Source organism: Rhinatrema bivittatum, chromosome 19, assembly GCF_901001135.1.
Source record: "Rhinatrema bivittatum chromosome 19, aRhiBiv1.1, whole genome shotgun sequence".
NCBI lineage: Eukaryota > Metazoa > Chordata > Amphibia > Gymnophiona > Rhinatrematidae > Rhinatrema > Rhinatrema bivittatum.
In genome coordinates, this window is record NC_042633.1 from 29151108 (window position 1) to 29170324 (window position 19217).

The 19217-nt window shown below is 48.3% G+C and overlaps 2 protein-coding genes across 2 annotated transcripts in view; both read left to right on the top strand.

Moving 5' to 3' along the window:
- Positions 1–390: 390 nt before the first annotated feature.
- On the top strand, positions 391–6905 carry LOC115081063 (uncharacterized protein C53C9.2-like). Its single transcript, XM_029585578.1, has 3 exons — positions 391–619; positions 5355–5446; positions 6112–6905. The coding sequence occupies exons 1-3, from the start codon at positions 525–527 to the stop codon at positions 6432–6434; spliced, it is 510 nt and encodes a 169-aa protein (XP_029441438.1). The 5' UTR covers positions 391–524; the 3' UTR covers positions 6435–6905.
- Positions 6906–13842: 6937 nt separating this feature from the next.
- Positions 13843–19217, top strand: part of LOC115080312 — a 139332-nt gene continuing 133957 nt past the window's right edge. Inside the window, exons 1-4 of the mRNA XM_029584463.1 lie at positions 13843–14734; positions 17068–17163; positions 17387–17617; positions 18157–18179. Of these exons, the coding sequence (XP_029440323.1) occupies positions 14315–14734; positions 17068–17163; positions 17387–17617; positions 18157–18179 (770 nt within the window). The 5' untranslated portion in view covers positions 13843–14314. The remainder of the gene's footprint in view (positions 14735–17067; positions 17164–17386; positions 17618–18156; positions 18180–19217) is intronic.

A 19217-nucleotide genomic window follows, 5' to 3' on the forward strand; every position in this document is an offset into this window, starting at 1 on the left:
TGTCACACAATATTCTGTATAGTATTCAGGGTGCTCCTGTCAGTACAAAACATTTTCATGAGTTGGCAGCCTTGTCCACACACTGAAATTGTTCTGCAGTGTGCTGCCACAGGAATAATGGTCTCGTCCTTTTCCCCCGTTGCCAAAATGTGGCCATCTCCAGAGCTGCTGACCAAATGACCTCACGCAAGCACCGATTGTTCCAAGTAAGGGGGTATGAGATGTTCTTTGTCACATCATAGCCAATCTGAACCAATCAGAAACCACTGTTTTCAGAACTGTGACATCATTACTGGAATCCCTGGATGATGTAGGATTCCGGTGGCACCGTGTTGTCATCTGGGCTGTTTTATGATGTCACACAGCTGCCTGGAGATGCTGCTGCTGAGAGTCACCCTTCAGAGCTTCAAGGAATGATTTGTGCACCGTGAAAGGGTCTCCAGACCTACAAAGGGGCTGATCTTCCCCCACCGGTTTAGCTCTGACGGAAGGGAAAGAGTTCTGGGGACAGAGGAGGAGTGGCAATGGGGAACTGGCTTTCGAGGAGGAAGAGGGCAATGAGAGGACTTACCTTCAGCAGATCAGGCTGCTTTGCATCCTATTTTGATAAAAGGAGAGGGTAAGGAGTTACCAATCTGGAGACCATTTATCCTTACCCCCTTGATCCACTCACTAATCACTTACTATGTGACCTGTAGAAAATCATTGAACCTTGTCCAGGCACTCAGGACATGACCATTAGCAAGTCTCAAACCCCATCCATACTTTAAGGATAAGCTCATTGGGGATGACAAGCTGAATGACAAAGAAGTACAGAGGATCCTCAGCAGTGGGATAATGAGAGGTGAAGCCTGGAATGGGCACAGAGGATCCTCAGTGGTGACTTAGAGAGGGGTAAAGCCGGGGATAAGCATAGAGGATCCTCAGTGGTGGGATAGTGAGGGGTAAAGTCTGGGATGGGCAGAGGATCCTGAGTGGTGAAGGAGTGAGGGGTAAAGCCTGGGATGAGTGCAGAGGATCCTCAGTGGTGAAGGAGTGAGGGGGCTGGATGGCACAGAGGATCTCAGTGGTGGGATAGTAAGGGGTAAAGTCTGGGATGAGCAGAGGATCCTCAGTGGTGGGATAGTGAGGGGTAAAGCCTGGGATGAGTGCAGAGGATCCTCAGTGGTGAAGGAGTGAGGGGTAAAACCTGGGATGGGCACAGAGGATCCTCGGTGGTGGGATAGTAAGGGGTAAAGCCTGGGATGAGTGCAGAGGATCCTCTGCAGTGGGATAGAGAGGGGTAAAGCCTGGGATGAGTGCAGAGGATCCTCTGCAGTGGGATAGAGAGGGGTAAAGCCTGGGATGAGTGCAGAGGATCCTCGGTGGTGGGATAGTAAGGGGTAAAGCCTGGGATGAGTGCAGAGGATCCTCTGCAGTGGGATAGAGAGGGGTAAAGCCTGGATGGGCACAGAGGATCCTCGGTGGTGAAGGAGTGAGGGGTAAAACCTGGGATGGGCACAGAGGATCCTCGGTGGTGGGATAGTAAGGGGTAAAGCCTGGGATGAGTGCAGAGAATCCTCGGTGGTGGGATAGTAAGGGGTAAAGCCTGGGATGAGTGCAGAGGATCCTCTGCAGTGGGATAGAGAGGGGTAAAGCCTGGGATGGGCTCAGAGGATCCTCAGTGGTGGGATAGTAAGGGGTAAAGCCTGGGATGGGCACAGAGGATCCTCGGTGGTGAAGGAGTGAGGGGTAAAACCTGGGATGGGCACAGAGGATCCTCAGTGGTGGGATAGTAAGGGGTAAAGTCTGGGATGAGCAGAGGATCCTCAGTGGTGGGATAGTAAGGGGTAAAGCCTGGGATGAGTGCAGAGGATCCTCTGCAGTGGGATAGTGAGGGGTAAAGCCTGGGATGGGCTCAGAGGATCCTCGGTGGTGGGATAGTAAGGGGTAAAGCCTGGGATGAGTGCAGAGGATCCTCTGCAGTGGGATAGAGAGGGGTAAAGCCTGGGATGGGCTCAGAGGATCCTCAGTGGTGAAGGAATGAAGAATAAAGCCTGTGTCAGGCACGGGATCCTTAGCAGGAGGCAGTAAGAGGTAAAGCCTAAGCACAAAGAATGTCGGGTTGGGTGAGCCAGCGATATAGTCAGGGCACCCCCAGACACTGGTTTGGTGGGATCCCACCCAGAATGTTAGAAGGGTATGGCAGGAGGGGAGTCCCTGCTCCTCCACCCAGAAATCATCAGCGGGGAGGGAGGGGGCAGGAGGCAGCCTTCTAGACGACCCCTGCCCAGCTCATCCCCTCTCCTCTTGGGGGCCATTTCACAAACCCCCCTCATCTCTAGAGATCATCGGGGGACCACTTCAACAAAAGCGAGAACAGGGCCTGTGAGCTGGCGCATGTCACAGACCCTGCGGTGGCCGGGCTCCTTCCCCCCCCCCCCCCCCCCCCCTCGGCCCAGGTTTTCTCTTACTCTGGAAAGTATGGGGCTGCTGCAGGGCCTGCTCTCAAGCCCCATGCAGAATTTTGCTCAGGTGGTTGCTGCTCCTGCTGCCGTCTGCTGCAGAAGAGGTCACTGGCAGCAGGGCCCAGAGGGCGGCTTGGCAGTAGTGGGGCTCTGGCGCCTATCAAACTTTGGCACCAGGGGCACTTGCCTACATTGCCTCGGCCCAAATCCAGGCTTGGATACAGAGGATCCTTGGGGGGTGAGGGAGAACGGAGTAAAGCCAGAGATATGCACAGAGGATGCTTAGTGAGAGGGTAAAGAGTTAAACCTTTGACAGGCATAGATGATCTTTAGCAGTGGGAGAGAGAGAGATAAAGTACAGAGGATCCTTAACAAGGAAGTGAGGGTTAAAGCCTGGGACAGGCAGAGAGGATCCTAAGTGGAGTGGGAATGACAGGTAATCGGGGATAGGCCTAAAGGATCCTCACTAGAGAGGGAATGAGTGATAATGCCTGGCATAGGAACAGAGATTCCTATATGGTGGGAGGAGTGAGGGCTAAAGTCTGGGACGGACACAGGGTCCTCAGTGATGGAGGAGCAAAGGGATCAAACCTGTTAGAGGCACAGAAGAACCTTAGCTGGGGTGGAGTGAGGGGAAAACCCTGGGATGGACACAGAGAATCTTTAATGGGGGAGTATGGGGTAAGGCCTGAGATAGCGCCAGAGAATCTTCAAGATGGGAAGTGAGGGGTAAACCCTGGCACAGTGCAAGGCTGGGCAACTGAATGGCAGATGCAACTGAATGTGGAAAAGTACAAAGTCATGCACATGGGGAAAATATAATCTCGACTACGCGTATATGCTGCTGGGTTCTGAATTGGGAGTCACTACCCAGGAAAAGGACCTTGGAGTCCTTGTGGACAATACATTGAGGTCCTCTGCTCAGTGCACAGCAGCGGTCAAAAAAGCGAATAGAATGTTAGGGGTGATCCAGAAAGGAATGGAGAATACAAAGGAAAATATTATATCGAGCGTTGGTGCGACTGCACCTTGAGTGCTGTGTGCAGTCGTGGTTGCTCCATCTCAAGAGATAGCGGACACAGAAAAGGTGCAGAGGAGGGAGATAACAATGATACAGGGGATGGACATCTCTCCTGTGATGAGAAGCGAGGCCGGCTAGGGCTCTTCAGCTTGGTAAAGAGACAAATGAGAGGGGACATGAGAGACGTTTATAAAACCATGAGTGGGGTGAAATGGGTGAATAAAGGATGGTTATTTACACTTTCAAATAATACTAAAGCAAGGGTCGCTTCATAAAACTAGCAACCAGCAGATTTAAAACAAATAGTAGAACGTAGTTAGTGCACTATCAAGCCGTGGAATCCATTGCCGGAGGACGTGGTCAAGGCTTTTAGCATAGCAGGGTTTAAAATTGGTTTGGACAAGTTCCTGGGGGAAACGTCCATGACACATTATTAGCCAGGTAGACTAAAGATTGCTTTCCCTGGGAAGGGAGTAAGAGGAATTTGATCTACTCTATGGAATCTGCCAGGTACTTGTGACCTGGACTGGCCACTGTCAGAGACAGATGTTGGGCTTGATGGACCTTTGTCTGACCCAGCAGGGCAATCCTTACGTTCTTATGTAGATTGGAATGATTTTTGCTCTATGGTGGGGTTATTACATTTGTTAGGCAAGATTTGTGAGATCTCACAATGTGAAGAGAAGGCATGCTTTCTGTTCTAAATCACTGGGATTTACCTCTCTCACAGGCTGATACAGTAAAAGACACTCTCCTGTGCGCGCGATTCAGTATTCAAATGAGGGCCTGTGATAAAAAGAGACACTAGGGACACTAGCGCGTCCCTAGCGCCTCTTTTTTGACAGGAGCGGCGGAAGTCAGTGGGTTTGACAGCCGACACTCAATTTTGCCGGCGTCAGTTCTCAAACCCGCTGACAGCCACGGGTTTGGAAACCGGACGCCAGCAAAATTGAGCGTCCGGTTTTCAACCCGCGAGCCGTGGGCTGATTTAAAATTTTTTTTTTTGTATTTTTAATTATTTTTTACTTTTGGGACCTCCGACTTAATATCGCCATGATATTAAGTCGGAGGGTGCACAGAAAAGCAGTTTTTACTGCTTTTCTGTGCACTTTTCCAGTGCCGGCAGAAATTAACGCCTACCTTTGGGTAGGCGCTAATTTCTGAAAGTAAAATGTGCGGCTTGGCTGCACATTTTACTTACTGAATTGTGCGGGAATAACTAATAGGGCCATCAACATGCATTTGCCTATCCCAACAACAATTAACCCACACTACTCAGATCCAACCCTATTCCCTCCAAGAGATCTCATAAACCATCAAGAGATCTCATAACATCTTGAACAAACAACATACATCAACAATAACATTTAGCTATGTTAATGACAATGTTAAGAAACTTATTAACGTTTGTTAATCAATGTTTATAATGTTATAACTGTTAAATCAATACGTAGTTGTGTTTTTTACAATGTTACAATGTAAAGATAATATAACCGCCGTCGCATTATCACAAAAGTTATCATGTAAACCGGTGATACACATGTTTAATGTCGGTATATAAAAACAAATAAATAAATAAATATATTTGCATGTTGCGGGCGCTATTAGTTTCAGGGGGGGGGGGTGGTTTGCCGCGCGTTTTCGACGCGCTATTACCCCTTACTGAATAAGGGGTAAAGCTAGCGCGTCGAAAACGTGCGTCCAGACGCGGGTTAACAGTGCGCTCCACCGGAGCGCACTGTACTGTATCAGCCTGTGTGTTGGGAAAGCAAAGGGTAAAGCTGGAGATCATGTAGGTGGCACTTCAGGAGAGTGAGATTATGGGGCAGCGATGGGATGGGCTGGTTGGCCTCAATCTACCTTCATAATCTCTGTTTTTCCATTAGCATTGAGGACCTAGGAGATGGAGACAGAGGTGACATCTGTAAACCCAGGTCGGCGAAAGAGGACAGGGACTGCTCCAAAGAGCAATGGGCAGGTGAGACGTGCCGGCCATAGAGGTTACTGGGCAAACAAGGATGTAATATTAATAATAAATCCAATGCTGTCTTTATTTACTCCTTGATCACTGCTGCATTCAAAGCGCCAAAGGTTCTCCATCCATCTACGAGGAGCCATCACCTACTGATGCCCTTCAGATCTGCCACTGCAGCACTACGTTCTGAGCCTGCAGTGCCATGCTTCTTTGAAGCTGCGGCGCCCCCTAGAAACAGACTAATAAAATACCTGTTAAAGACCTCACCTCACAAGAGTTGGAGTCCTATATTTTCTTTCTGTTTAATTTTTTTTAGTTTTAATGAGGTTTTTATGCAGAGGTCTGAGAGAATGTTTGTATTGCTCCTTTCTTTAATTTCTACCCCAGTGGATCTGTAATATCTCGACAGACCACTCCCTTCAACTCTGGCTGCTCTGCCAATAGGAAACATTCCATGATGTGGCAGGAAGAGGTGTGGCTACACACCTGAAAGCATGCAGGTGGCCATCTTTAAAATGGCTCCTCAAAATAGTTTTAAAAGTATTCTTCTGCTAATTCTGAGGCACCCAGGATTTAACCAACTGACTGATTGAGCCAGATCATTGGCAAAAGATGACTCTATGCCTCATTTAAATTTGGCAACCAATTGTCTTTTTTGTCTCCTTTAGCTGCAAAGCTCTATCAGGACCCAGAGGAGTGTCCCTTGCTGGCATCAAGCGATGTCTTCCTGACCATGAAGCAGATAGGCGAGTGCTCCCAATTTGCAGGGAACACTACAGGAAACCCACGCAGGTTTCAGGGGTCCAGGACCCTCTGTTACATCCCGGAAGAGAGTGAAGAAGACGAGAGAGGAAAGGCAGTAGATAAAGAGGAGACTGAAGAAGAGGAGACTGAGGAAGGATCTGAGGAGGAGACTGAGGAGGATGAGGAGACTGAGGAGGAAGATGAGGAGACTGAGGAGGAGGAGGAGCTGGAGGTGGTGTGCATGTAGAAGCATAGCGTGCTCTGCCTCATGCCCATCCATCACCAGGTTTCCTGCAAGCCATGCTGCTAGGAGCCATGGATGTGACCCTACCCTTAGCTCCTGCAGTCCCCTTCTCCCGGGATCTCTGCCTCTGACCGGTCTCCAGTGTATGCCTCTCTCTACTCCACCCATAGGGGTGACCATCTGACGCAGCCTGGGGCAAACATGAGGACCAGGAGAGGCAGGAGGGCCCGGGGAAAGAGTTCTGGTTAAGAGAGACAGCCAGGCAGCTCATCAGCCTACACTCAGGAAGAGCACGGAGTTTGTTGGGGTAGGGTGGGGGGAAAGGGAGAATGTGCTCGTGTATGGGCAGGGAGAAGCTTAGGAAGACATTCTGGGAAATCGGTCTGGGTTTTCAACATTCAGCTCCTCCCATCTGTGCCCATAGGCCATGCCACTCCCCCCACCACACCCTTTGGATACTATGTTGTCTGCACCTGCAATCTTTGGGTACCCTACTGTCCCATTTTAGGCCATGCTATTCCCCCATACACATTCTTTGGGTACCTAACTACCCCCATTCCCATCCCATCATGTCTTAAAAGCCTTTGATCTGTCCCAAAACGGTTTCTGGAAACTTCTTGACACAACGCTCAATGGAATATTGCTGTCTCATACACCCATTCAAGCACAGATGAATTCGGGCAGTGACCCCCTTCCCCCCCTTCAGGTGCAATCTAACCATACATAATTTTAAATAAAAAAAGAAAGAATGAAGCAATTCAAGTTTGGGGTTGTTTTTTTTAAACTTTTGCTTGGAACCTGGCTCCTCCCACTCTGCTCAGTGTCCTCCTGTCTGTCTCCTCTCTCCCAGGTGTGCCTCTGTGCAAGCCTCACGCTAACTCCCTCTTCCCTCTCACGCAGCCGGCTGAAGCGGTCCTGGTCCCCCCCCCCCAGCACACTTTGTCCACAAACAACAGGCAGCAGTAACTGCCAAGTTCACAGGTGGAAAGGGGACGGCTAGCCGTCCTGAGCTGGCCCACACAGAGGGGTCTCCTGGAGCTTCTGAGCCATGGGGGGGGGGGGAGGCAAATGGCTGACACTCGAGTCAGAGAGCTAAGGCCCCTGGCCCTGACCAAGAGGGAAATAAAGCACTGGGGTAACTTTACAGTACGGGGGGGGGGGGGGGGTATCCTGCACGGGGCGGCAGTGACCAACCCTGAACACATGCTGGGCCATCATTTACGCCATTACCATGTTAGAGCCGGCCGCCTTGGAAGCGGTGAGGAGAGGAGGGCCCCCTTCCGGCCCGGCCGCTCTCCTCAGCCGCAGCAGCTACTTCCCTTATTGGATTGAGCCTGGCAGTCAACCGCGGTCGTCCCCCCCAGCCACCCAGAGTATAACTGTGCCGAGCATTCATCAAATATAGGTGCCCATGTGGGAGGGAGGCTAGGCCAGGCGGGTCTCAGTCCTCGGCAGAATTTATCCCTGGTGGAGCCGTTTAGCTTCCTGTGACTGAGTTTTCCCACCTGGGGCAGATAAGGTTCACATCAGGTTTTTTTTTCATTCTTTTTTTTTTATTTCTCGTTTTACTCTCTGCTTGATCTTGAAATGATTTGGCGTGGGGATTACCATTCAGTGCCTGGGCAATGTTCTTTCCTCAGCCGGCACGAGATGAGATGAGATACTGCTGCTGCCCACCGGCTTACGTAATGTCATAATATGGGATTTCTAAAGCACCTTTCATGAAAAGCAAAACCTAAAGTGCTTTGCAATTGCATTTGAAACAGACATGCAGCCACCTCAGGGATGGAAGGACTGGTTGTCTATTGGATGAAGAAAGGGGTTTATTGATTGGGGTACGATCCAGGAGGAATCAATTTGAGTCTCTTTTGCCCCTGATTCCCTATGTGTGACCTTGGAAGGAGTCACCTTATCTACCTGTGCTTGAGCTCTAATCCTCGGCTCTGCCACTGATAATCTACTGCCTTCCTTAAATGCTGGGTGACTTGAGCCTTGCAATTAGCCAGATACAGTCTCCAGGCTTGAATCTGCGGTTTGGCGGGGTAGCTCCCTCGTGTGACCAATCTGGAAATTGCAGGTCCATTGTATCTTACACGAGTTAAAAAGTTGCAGTCTGCGATACCACCTATCTCACGTATGGACGTGACTGCAAGGACCATGAAGGGGAGCACAATCAACCTCTTGTAATTTAATATTTTATGATGCACATTTCTAGTGCCACTGCACCAAAGTGATACAATCATAAAATCAGCCAACATAGATTAAAATGCATATATTATCACAGAGGTTCACAACCTGAGATCCATGGACCTTTGGGGTCTACAAGACCATTATAGGGGGTGTGCCAGAAGGAAGACAACCGAAGTGCAGACCGACCTCACCTCTGAGGAGATCTGCCATATAGTGCTACAGCCTGAAGCCGTGCCAAGAGGAGGAGTTGTAGCGTGCTGCTGACCGCATCTTCACCAGCCACTGCTCTGCATGAACCTGAGGAGCATTTCTGGCCACTGCTGCATGTGCTGGTAAGGAAGAAAAGTATGGCCATGGGGGAAGGATGAAGGGTCCATGGGGAGCCCAGCCCTCGGGAAGTGCTGAAGAGACCACAGGAAGGAGAGGGCAGGCAAACAGAGCACTGTGGTTGGGGGGAATGCAGGGCAGAGAGAAGGCACTTGGGAAGGAGTAGTGGCATGCGGTGACATTTATAGCAGGGGATTCAGTCTCACCCCCACCCCCCCCACGTGTCACCCACTCTCCCCACCTTCCTTCCCCGGTGTACAGCAATCTCGCTCCCTCAAGCCCCTCTCCCCTAGAGCAGAGCTTCTCAACCTTTTTATATCAGGGCCCACTTTCAAGTCTGCTTGATCCTTGTAGCGCACTGAACCACATTTTACAATGTCACATATATTCATACCCGCTGCTCACTGGTCATGTGACTGAAAATGCCAGGAAATGTACTTTTAACTAAATTGAACAGCACTACCTTTCCTTCCCAAGGGCTGACCCTAACAGCACTCTGTTTCTCTCTAAACCTAACCCCCTCAAGATCCAATCCCAATCACTTTCTCCCCAATGCCCAGTGTTCTCTTTAAGGTTGGTTTACATGTGAGCAACAATGTTTGGTTACGCTACCCTGTGAGCACTACTTTCCTTGATGCAAAAAGCCCATCAATTTTATGCTCACAGCAACCCAGTCCTTAAAAGGGAACATTAGATAAGTCCATCCCTTGTTTAAAATAATCGCCTCATATCTACTAACAGCAGTAAAAATAAAATGTGTATGAAAAAATATTTTCAGCAATAACATTCAAAACTGCATGCAGGTGACATTAATAAAGAGTAAACCTTTGTTAAAATAGAAACGAAGAAGAGATGACCATAATGCTGTAAAAGCCAGTGATGAAAAGTACCATCATTTTCACAGCAAGAATGAGTTACACAAGACAGACCCTCACCAAAACAAAAGAGAAAGGCCATAAAGTATAAATAGAAATGCGCCAAGAATAACTGAACTGGAAACCACAAGCCCAACTGTGCTATGCAGTGCAACAATGGAAAACCAGAAACATCATCATTCCTGTCAAAACATGAAGCAATAAAATCAAGACATAGAACATTCATAATACTAAAATCATACTAATAAAAAAAGAAATGTTAAAACAGCCAACAAACATCCAATAATTAAAAAAAACAAAACAAACGTGGTATAAATTTCCCAAAACACCAATAAAATATTTCAAAACAGCAGAAGCATCAAACACCACCCAATAATTATAAGTTTAAAAACTCTTGCTTTCCATATCTGGGATCTTTTCATTTCCAGTCACCCTGAGATTGTCATGGATTGGGGGAGGGAGGGCCACACAAACTTTATCTTCTCTCTCACACACACACACACACACACACACACAAAATAACACATTCTCCCACACGCTCCCCCTGTCATATACATGCCTATGCTCTCACAGATACTCTCTCGCCCTCACAGACTCATTATGTGAGCCTATGAGAGCCTGTATGTGACATATTGCTCCCGACCTGAAGTAACTTGCGCGCGCCGGGACATCGAGGAATGGCGCTATCTCGAGCTGCTCCCCCCCAGACCGCCCCCTTTTAAGGCCCCGGCACTTACATGCGTACTGGGGTTTACGCGCGTGGCCGGGCCGGTTTGAAAATTGGCCCGGCCACGCGCGTAAACCCTGGGATTTATGCGCGCCAGGGTCTTGAGATCCGGCCTAATGTGTTTAAAAATGTGCGTCAGCACCCTCACATGGAAATTCTATGCAAATGAGGTTATTAAACATTCCCTCCCAACGCAGAGAGGTGCGCTGGCTGAGCGCACATTTTCTGAACACTAGAAACTTTACTCCTGGTCAGAGGTGAAGTAAAGTTTCTAATGCTAGATTTGCTGCCAGGGCTCCCCCCGTAGCCCCATGGACAGGCGTCAGTGGCTCGACAGTGCGTTTATTTTTTAAGCCTAACTGTGGCCAGAAAGTCAGCCAGGAGCACAACACAAGATATGCTCCCATATGTTTTCTTCCTTTCGCCCAACCCAAGTAAAAAAAGTGCATTCAAACTGTGCTGAACGCACATTTTAACTTGGTATACACACATTTTAACTCCCGCTGTATTAGCTTACTGCATTGGGAGTTAACAAAATGTTACCTGTGCGTTAAACCTGTACGCTGGAATTCAGGGCATAGGCTCTTAATGCACAGGTGACTTTATTGGCCCATTAGTGAGTATCCCCGCCTCTGGACTGGCTAACCCAGGGCATCATCATATAAAGTTCTTGCACTTGTTGTCAGCCCTTACCCAGCCTGAAGCCACCTTTGCATCTTCTCCTCCCGGCTCTGAAGGACACTTACTGACTTCATTCTGCCCCATTCTAGTCAGAGGTCTCACTCTTTTGCACTCTCCTGCAGCACTCTAGCCAAAGGAGATCTCACTTCCTTGCACTCTCTGCTCCATTCTAGCCAGAAGCGATCTCACTCTCTTGCAGCACTCTAGCCAGAGGAGGCCTCATTCTCTTGTACTTTCCTGCCCCATTCTGGCTAGAGGCCTCACTCTCTTATACTCTCTTGCCGCACTCTAGCCAGAGGAGGTCTCACTCTCTTGTATTTCTCTGCTTCCAGATTTGCTCCATAAGTAGGGAGCCCGATGGAAATTTTAGAGTAGGGAGAAAGACGCTAGATCTGTAGGCAAATTGTCCAAAAATAGCTACATTAGCTCCCTGTCGTATTCACAGTTCTAGAATCTCCATCGGGTTCAAACAGTCGCCAGATAAGAACATAAGAATTGCAAGCCCAGTATCCTGTTTCCAGCAATGGCCAATCCATGTCACAAGTACCTGGCATGTACCCAAATATTAAATAAATCTCAAGCTACTGTTGCTTAATAATTAATAACAGTTTATGGATTTTTCCTCTAGGAACTTAGCCAAACCTTTTTTAAACCCAGCTACACTAACTGCTGTAACCACATCCTCTGGCAATGAATTCCCAAGGTTAACTATGTGCTGAGTGAAAAAGAATTTTCTTTGATTTGTTTTAAATGAGCTACTTGCTAACTTCATGGAGTGCTCCCTTGTCCTTGTATTATCTGAGAGAGTAAATCACCTATTTATATTAACTTGTTCAAGACCGTTCATGATTTTGTAGACCTCTATCTTATCCCCCCTCAGCATCTCTTCTCCAAACTGAACAGCCCTAACTTCCTTAGCCTTACCTCACAGTGCAGCTGTTCATGCCACTTCTCTGCACTTTCTCCAGTGCAACTATCTTTTTTGAGATGTGGCGACCAGAATTGCACACAGTATTCAAGGTGCAGTCTCACCATGGAGCAGTACAGAGACATTATGACATCCATTCCTTTATTTGCCATTCCCTTCTTAATAATTCCTAACATTCTGTTTGCTTTTTTGATCGTCACAGTTCACTGAGTTGACGATTTCAATGTATTATCCACTATGACGCCTAGATCTCTTTCCTGGGTGGTAACTCCTAAAATAGAACCTAACATTGTGTAACTACAGCAAAGGTTATTTTTCCCTATATGCATCGCCTTGCACTTGTCCTCATTAAATTTGATCTGCCATTTGGGAGCCCAATCTTCCAGTCTCGCAAGGTCCTCCTGCAATTTATCACAATCCACATGAGATTTAACTACTCTGCATAATTTTGTGTCATCCTCACTCATCGAACCCCTTTCCAGATCATTTATAAATATATTAGCCATAATGCCTGTTAAAATGGGTGAGATTTGCTGTGCTCCGGCCGTCCAAACTCCCTCCCCCCTTCCCTGGTGGCAGAGGGATGGGCTCAGGCTGTTGTCGGTCCGATCTCCCTCCCCCCCCCCAGCACCACGAAGGGCCGGAGGCGGCGGCGGCAGTGGCAGAAGCTGCAGCGGCAGCCGAGGTGGATCTCGCGAGGCATCTCACGGCTGTCCCTTTGCGTGATGGTCCGGCCGTCCCCGCTCCCTCCCCCCTTCCCCGGCGGCGGAGGGACGGGCTCAGGCTGTTGTCAGCCCGATCGCTCTGCCTTGGGGCGTCAAATCAGCCTGTCAGTCAGAACTCTCCCTTCCGCGCATGAGCGGCCCGTCTGTCACAGCCGCTCTCTACTACGCATTCGCGGCACGTCAGTCTGAGCTCCCTTATGGGTATGATTAAAAAGCACTGGTCCAAGTACAAATCCCTGAGGCATTCCACTGTTTACCTTTTTCCACTGTGAAAACTGATCATTTAATCCTACTCTCTGTTTCCTGTCTTTTAACCAGTTTGCAATCCACAAAAGGACATCGCCTCCTATCCCATGACTTTTTAGCTTTCTTAGAAGCCTCTCATGCGGGACTTTGTCGAACACCTTCTGAAAATACAAATACACCACATCTATGGGTTCAACTTTGTCCACATGTTTATTCGCTGCCTTCAAAAAAATGTAGGAGATTTGTGAGGCAAGACTTCCCTTGGGTAAATCCATGCTGGCTGAGTCCCATTAAACCATGCCTATCTAAATGTTTTGTGATTTTATTCTTTATAACAGTTTCCACGATTTTTCCCGGGTATATAGTTTCCCGGATCACCCCTGGCTCCCTTTCTAAATATAGGGGTTACATTGGCCATCTTCCAAACTTTGGGTACATTGGATGCTTTAAATTCACTGAAATGTATTTTTTTATTTATTTATTTTTAATTTTTATATACCGACATTCTTGTATAATATACAAATCATACCGGTTTACATTAAAACAAGAGATGCAGGGAAAAAAGTTACCTTTGTCAAATACATTTAACAGTAATAACAATTAAATTTCATTTTTTCTTCTTTTACAACAAAACTGCTATATTAGCAACCCTCCCTGCAAGCTGCAGCCAGAGTCGCGCTTTGCTGATGTTGCCGCCTCTGATTGGCTGCTGCCCGTCAGTCATCGTTCTGGGACGGCTCGGGCCGGACAATCGGACAGGAAATAGAATAGCCCAACTTGGCCGCGTTGCTGTCCCTGACTCCCTTCGCTTTTTTTAATAATATAATGCTGCCTGTGTTTAATTGCAATAATTATATTATATATTTTTTTCTGTTCCTGAGTCTGTGTTGTCCCTGGAAGTAAATGCCTTCTCTTATCCTGGGCCATTTTGGCGGTCAGCTTTGCAAAGTTCTACTGTCCTGGCTCTGTCCTTGTCAGCGGAAGGCAAAAGAGGAGATTTTCCTTTCTGGACTGCGGTAGCTGAGGTTTGCAAGGCATTCGCCCGTCCCCTAGGCAGCCATGGGCTGCTACTGAATGGAAAGTTAAGAGCTGGGGAAAGGTCTAAGGTGCCTGCGAGCAAAACTTCCTGCGCTTTGCCAGAGCCTGCCCCGGTATTTTCAGCCTGTTTTGCCGGCGTCTCCCCAATGGCAGCCTCGGACCCAGTGACCGATCTCCAAGACGAGGCCACCTGCTCCATCTGCCTGGAGTATTTCCGTGACCCGGTGTCTGTGGAGTGCGGCCACAGCTTCTGCCGCCCCTGCATCTCCGAGGCCTGGCGGGGCCTCTACACCAACTTCTCCTGTCCCCAGTGCCGCAAGATTTCCAAGTGGAAGAAGCTGCGGCCCAACCGGCAGCTGGCGAGCGTGGTGGAAATCTCCCGTCGGATCGGGGCCGAGCGCCAGGAGGTAGAGGCCCGGGGGGCAGAGCTGTGCGCCAGGCACGGCGAGGCACTGAAGCTGTACTGCGAGGAGGACCAGACCAGGGTCTGCGCCATTTGTCGTGAGTCGTGGAGTCACCGGCACCACCATGTGCTGCCCGCAGACGAGGTCACGCAGGAGTATAAGGTAAGGGGTACGGCGATAGTCCCAACTGCACACATTTTGTATATTATATGCGTATTTTCCCTGTGATTTGTGGTACATGCAACATTTTGTGGGCTGGCAAACCATTAAAAACACGAAAAATATATGGGGATGGGAAAGAAAGGAAACCTGGGAGTAAAATCAAGAGATATGACATGGGGGGACCTTGGAGAAGCATTGGTGCAAAAAAAGTTTTTTTCCATAGTACTCCAGAGCTTTCTACCTCTCTTCTGGTGTACACTGGTACCCACAGGGCTGATCCCAAAATGCACTGGAGGGCTATGGGTTGCTTCCTCATAAGTCAAACAAACCAGGACCGGGCCTGAAGTCTTCTCTTTCCTCTTTAAGGATCAGGTTCATTCAGGGGCTCCTTGTTTATGGATCAAGTTGGAAAGGTTCAGGCGGCCCTGGGTTTACTTCCCCATTTCATGTGGGTACTTGTAGTTACTTTTTTTGGATAATCAGGCCTGCAAGTCTCTAGATGCAACGGGGGGGGGGGGCGGAGGCGGCAAAACAAGAGCTGTTACATCCTTCATAGGTAACATGGCTCCATCTGAAGATAGGAGAAGCCTGGGAAGTATCTTACCAATTGATGGATGGGAGGAGAATTGTTGAGCCGCAAGGGAAGGGAGCCTCAAAGAAGTGCAAGCCAGATGGAACCAGTTGGCACCCATCCCTCCCCTCTAGGCCTGCAGAGAGTTCTGAAAACAGAAACCTTAAGAAGTCAGATTACATGTAGTGCAGTCCACTGGAGAAAGAGAAATACATTTCCTTTTGTATTGCAAGGATAGAAGAGATGCACATTTCTGAAAGCCGAAAGAGAAAATCAATAACGTGTGCCATTTCAAAACAAAACAACCTCCCCTCCCCAAAAAATTTCACTTTTGTTTTGCACTATGTAAGAAATATGGTTAATTTTTAAATCATTTCAAATGCCTTTGCATCCCTAATTGCTAATGCTGAACACACAGTTTAACCTGTAGTTGTGTGCAAACTTTTTGCCAATGCAGCAAGGAGTTTTGCGTGCAGAAAGGTTAATGCCCACTCATGCAAATCTCATGCCGATGATGGCATTAGCTATTACCCCTCCAATGCAGAACTAGGTGCTGGAAACAAACGCCTAGTCCGAAGCAGATAGTTTCCAGGCTAATGTTAGTCTGTGGGTGGAAGCTGGAATTCTGATGCCGGGCTCTGTAGTTTGGGATTTTATGCATAGAAAACATGCTGTGTGCACAGAAGCTTCAATCATATGGGGAGCTAGTTCGGATTCTGAACACCGATATTTTGTGCGCTGAAAAATTGGGAGTTTTATTTAGAATATGCGCTAAACTGTACACTGAATTTAAGAATGCAGCTTGAATGTTCAGCTTATTACATAGACCCCCGAGTTTAATTGCCCTGCTGGCTCCATGAATCTCTGTCTCTTACACCTTCCTCCGAATCACTTCATTGAAAGATGATCACAGTCTCTTAAATTTTGCATATTCCCCTTTTAACAGCTTGGCGATTTTTCTTCTAGCGCATTGGTTCTCTTGTTTTGGAGAACCCACTATGAACGATCTGGACTGTTTCCCCATTGAAGTCTATTCAGAAATCAGCTGCACAATGTTGACATTGCTTTGACTATACAGCTCCTCTTCTCAATTCGCTCCATTTGATCCCTAGCTGCTTCCGCATATAGTTCAAGCTTCTCTAGCTCACCTCTTTATTTGTGCCCCTCTCCTCCGCTGCACTCCCGACTCCACGCTTTCCACCTTGCCGTGCATGCCTGGAGTAGACTTCCTGAGTTGGCATGTCAGGAGCCTTTTAAAGGCTGCACTTCCCATAGGCTCTTGTTTCTCTTGACTAGATAGTAAGCTCCCTTGAGCAGGGACACTCTCGTGTATCTGCACAGCGCTGAGCATATCTAGTAGCGCTTTAGAAATAAGTAGTAGTAGTAGTAGATTTTTGTTTTCCTGGCATTGGCCGATATGGTTTGGGCCACCAGGAGCATCTTCAGAAGACCTTGGAACACTCCAGCCTTCCACAAAACCCAGTAAAAAAATAATGTAGGATCAAATACCAGCTCAGTTTATGTCAAAATTTCCTCTCTCCTTAACAGCAGCCTCCCCAGTACCTCTTACTCCGCCACGTGAAAAAGAAATGATCCCTCATATCCACGTGCTCTTCGGTGTTCAGAATCCAAACTAGCTCCCCATATGATTGAAGCTTCACACAAGCCAGCAAACAAATACGTGTAGAGTGCCATTGTAGTGGTTTGTGGCTTTCAGGTTTATTATTGTGCAGCTGCGTTAATCCATCTGTCTCTTCTGAAGGAGAAACTGCAGAGCCGGCTGGGACCTCTGAGGAAAGAGCTGGCCAAAGCCCAGGAAGCAAAGAGCAGCGAAGAGAAGAAAATTTCGGCACTGACGGTGAGTGTGATGCTGCTCCCGGAGGCTACACGGGGACAGTCTTAGGTCAGGGTCCACGCAGGGTACAGCGTAAGTGAAGTCTCTTTTATGACACATTATGTGAGAGGACCCGGGGGGGGGGGGGGGGGGTTTCTGCCAGCCAGTGGACCCCCTGCGCGTGCTCTACATATTTCTCTGCGTGGTTCCACTGCTTAACTTGTTCGTTTGTGTGCTTTTGAAAAAGGAGAAGGTGAGGGCGGAGAAACAGACATGTGCGACGGAGCTGGCACAGCTGCGCCAAATGCTGGGCGACACGGAGCGTGCTGTCTTCACCAGGCTGGAGGAGATGGAGGGGAGGATTGCGCTGATGGGGCTGGCTAACGTCGAAAAGCTGGCCAAGAAAATCCGGTCCTTGACCCAGCTGATCACGGAAATTGAGGAGAAGAGTCATCAGCCGGCAAAGGAGTTCCTGAAGGTAATTTATTCCTGTTAAGGGTGTGGGCTGCAGTGACAGGACTAAATTGGGAATCCAGAGATGCAAAGTCCTCTGCTTAGGTGCCCAACACGTTCCCAGAAGCATGAGTTGCCACGTTTGTTGGCAGAATTGGAGGGTGAACATGGGCAGAGCTTAGACACATGGCCCTTGAGCTTGGTGGACCTTGGCAGATGTTGGGCATGTGTGATGTCTTGTGCTGGGGATTTCGGGGCCTCCATTCTGAGAGACAGGTGTGGGATGGGGAAGTCTGTTAGCCATTTGAACCCTGTGCCTGCTCTGCTTGCGGAGAATCTTTTAACACAGCTAATAGGCAAAACAACTGGTGCGCACTCCTCTTCTGATCGTTATCAGAGCCCCCCATGCAGGAACACAGCATGGACAACCGAAGCATGGCATTGTGGAATTTTTTGTTAAAGTAAACATGTAATTTAAGAAATGTATGGTCTGTATAATTGTCAATGGCATTTTGTATAAAGCACACGAATAAACTGGTGGTTTTTCTGTTTCTCTGCTTTCAGGATGTGAACACGACGCTGAGCAGGTATGGACTAAGTTGGTTTCTTACACTTCCTGTTAATCTGTGTTTGGGATTTAGGGACATGCTGTCCTGCTCCTGGTTTTCCAATTCTAGCTGGCCAAAGCTTTTGTAAAACATATGCACAGGGCTCTTTATGAGAGGAAATTTGACATAGCTGAGGTAGCATGCAAAATTAATCTATGCATTTCTCTGACCTTTTCTGTATTTTTGCTCCTTGTGTTGTTTGTTTGTGTTTTTTTTTTTTAAATCATCTCCTGAGCCCTGTTTAACTCCTCTTCCAGCAGATGCCCATTTGGCTGCTTGGCGTCGGGGATGCTGGCCCCAGACTTTCTCACAGGTGTGCCTGCGTGCCCGAGGTTCCCATCAGTGCTCTTCCCTACAGCTCCTCTGCTCTCCATGCTTGGGCATGGCCCCGCGCAGGAGGGCCTGCTCGACCCGTCAGTTGAGCTGTGTGTGCGCTGTCCCACAGCAGCCTTGTGAAGCTGGCTGCTCAGCCACTCCCAGAGCCACGTGATTACGGCAATGGAGTTCTTTCAGTGTCCACCAGATACGAGTGGGGTGCAGCCTTTTTGTATGCAGGTACCCGGCCTTTTCAGTTCCCTGATAACGGGTCCATGTGGATTGGCTCACTAATAAGCAACTCGGGCAGATCCCTAGCACATAGGTCAAAGCTTGGCTTGGGCTGTGACGCAAGAGGCAAGTCTGTCTTATTCACCTTAGCATCGTACAGGGACTACTTTTTGCTGATTTTTACCCTTGACTAGCCAGTGTTCCCTAATGATAGCTGGTACTCGCTCCTCCTTTTCTGGCCAACAGACTTCAGTGCCTGCAAGGTCTCATTTTCTCCAGCTCGCTGTACAATCCAGTGCAGTCTCTGGTTAGTGATATTTGGGTAATCTGCTTGCTTGATTGATTTGTGCAATATCCATTTGGTCCTATTGCATCCAAGAAACCTTAAGATGTTCGGGCCCTGGACTGCAGATCCTATTTGGTATAGCTCTAAGTGTGTCATTGATTCACGTCTCAGTTTGTAATGCTGCA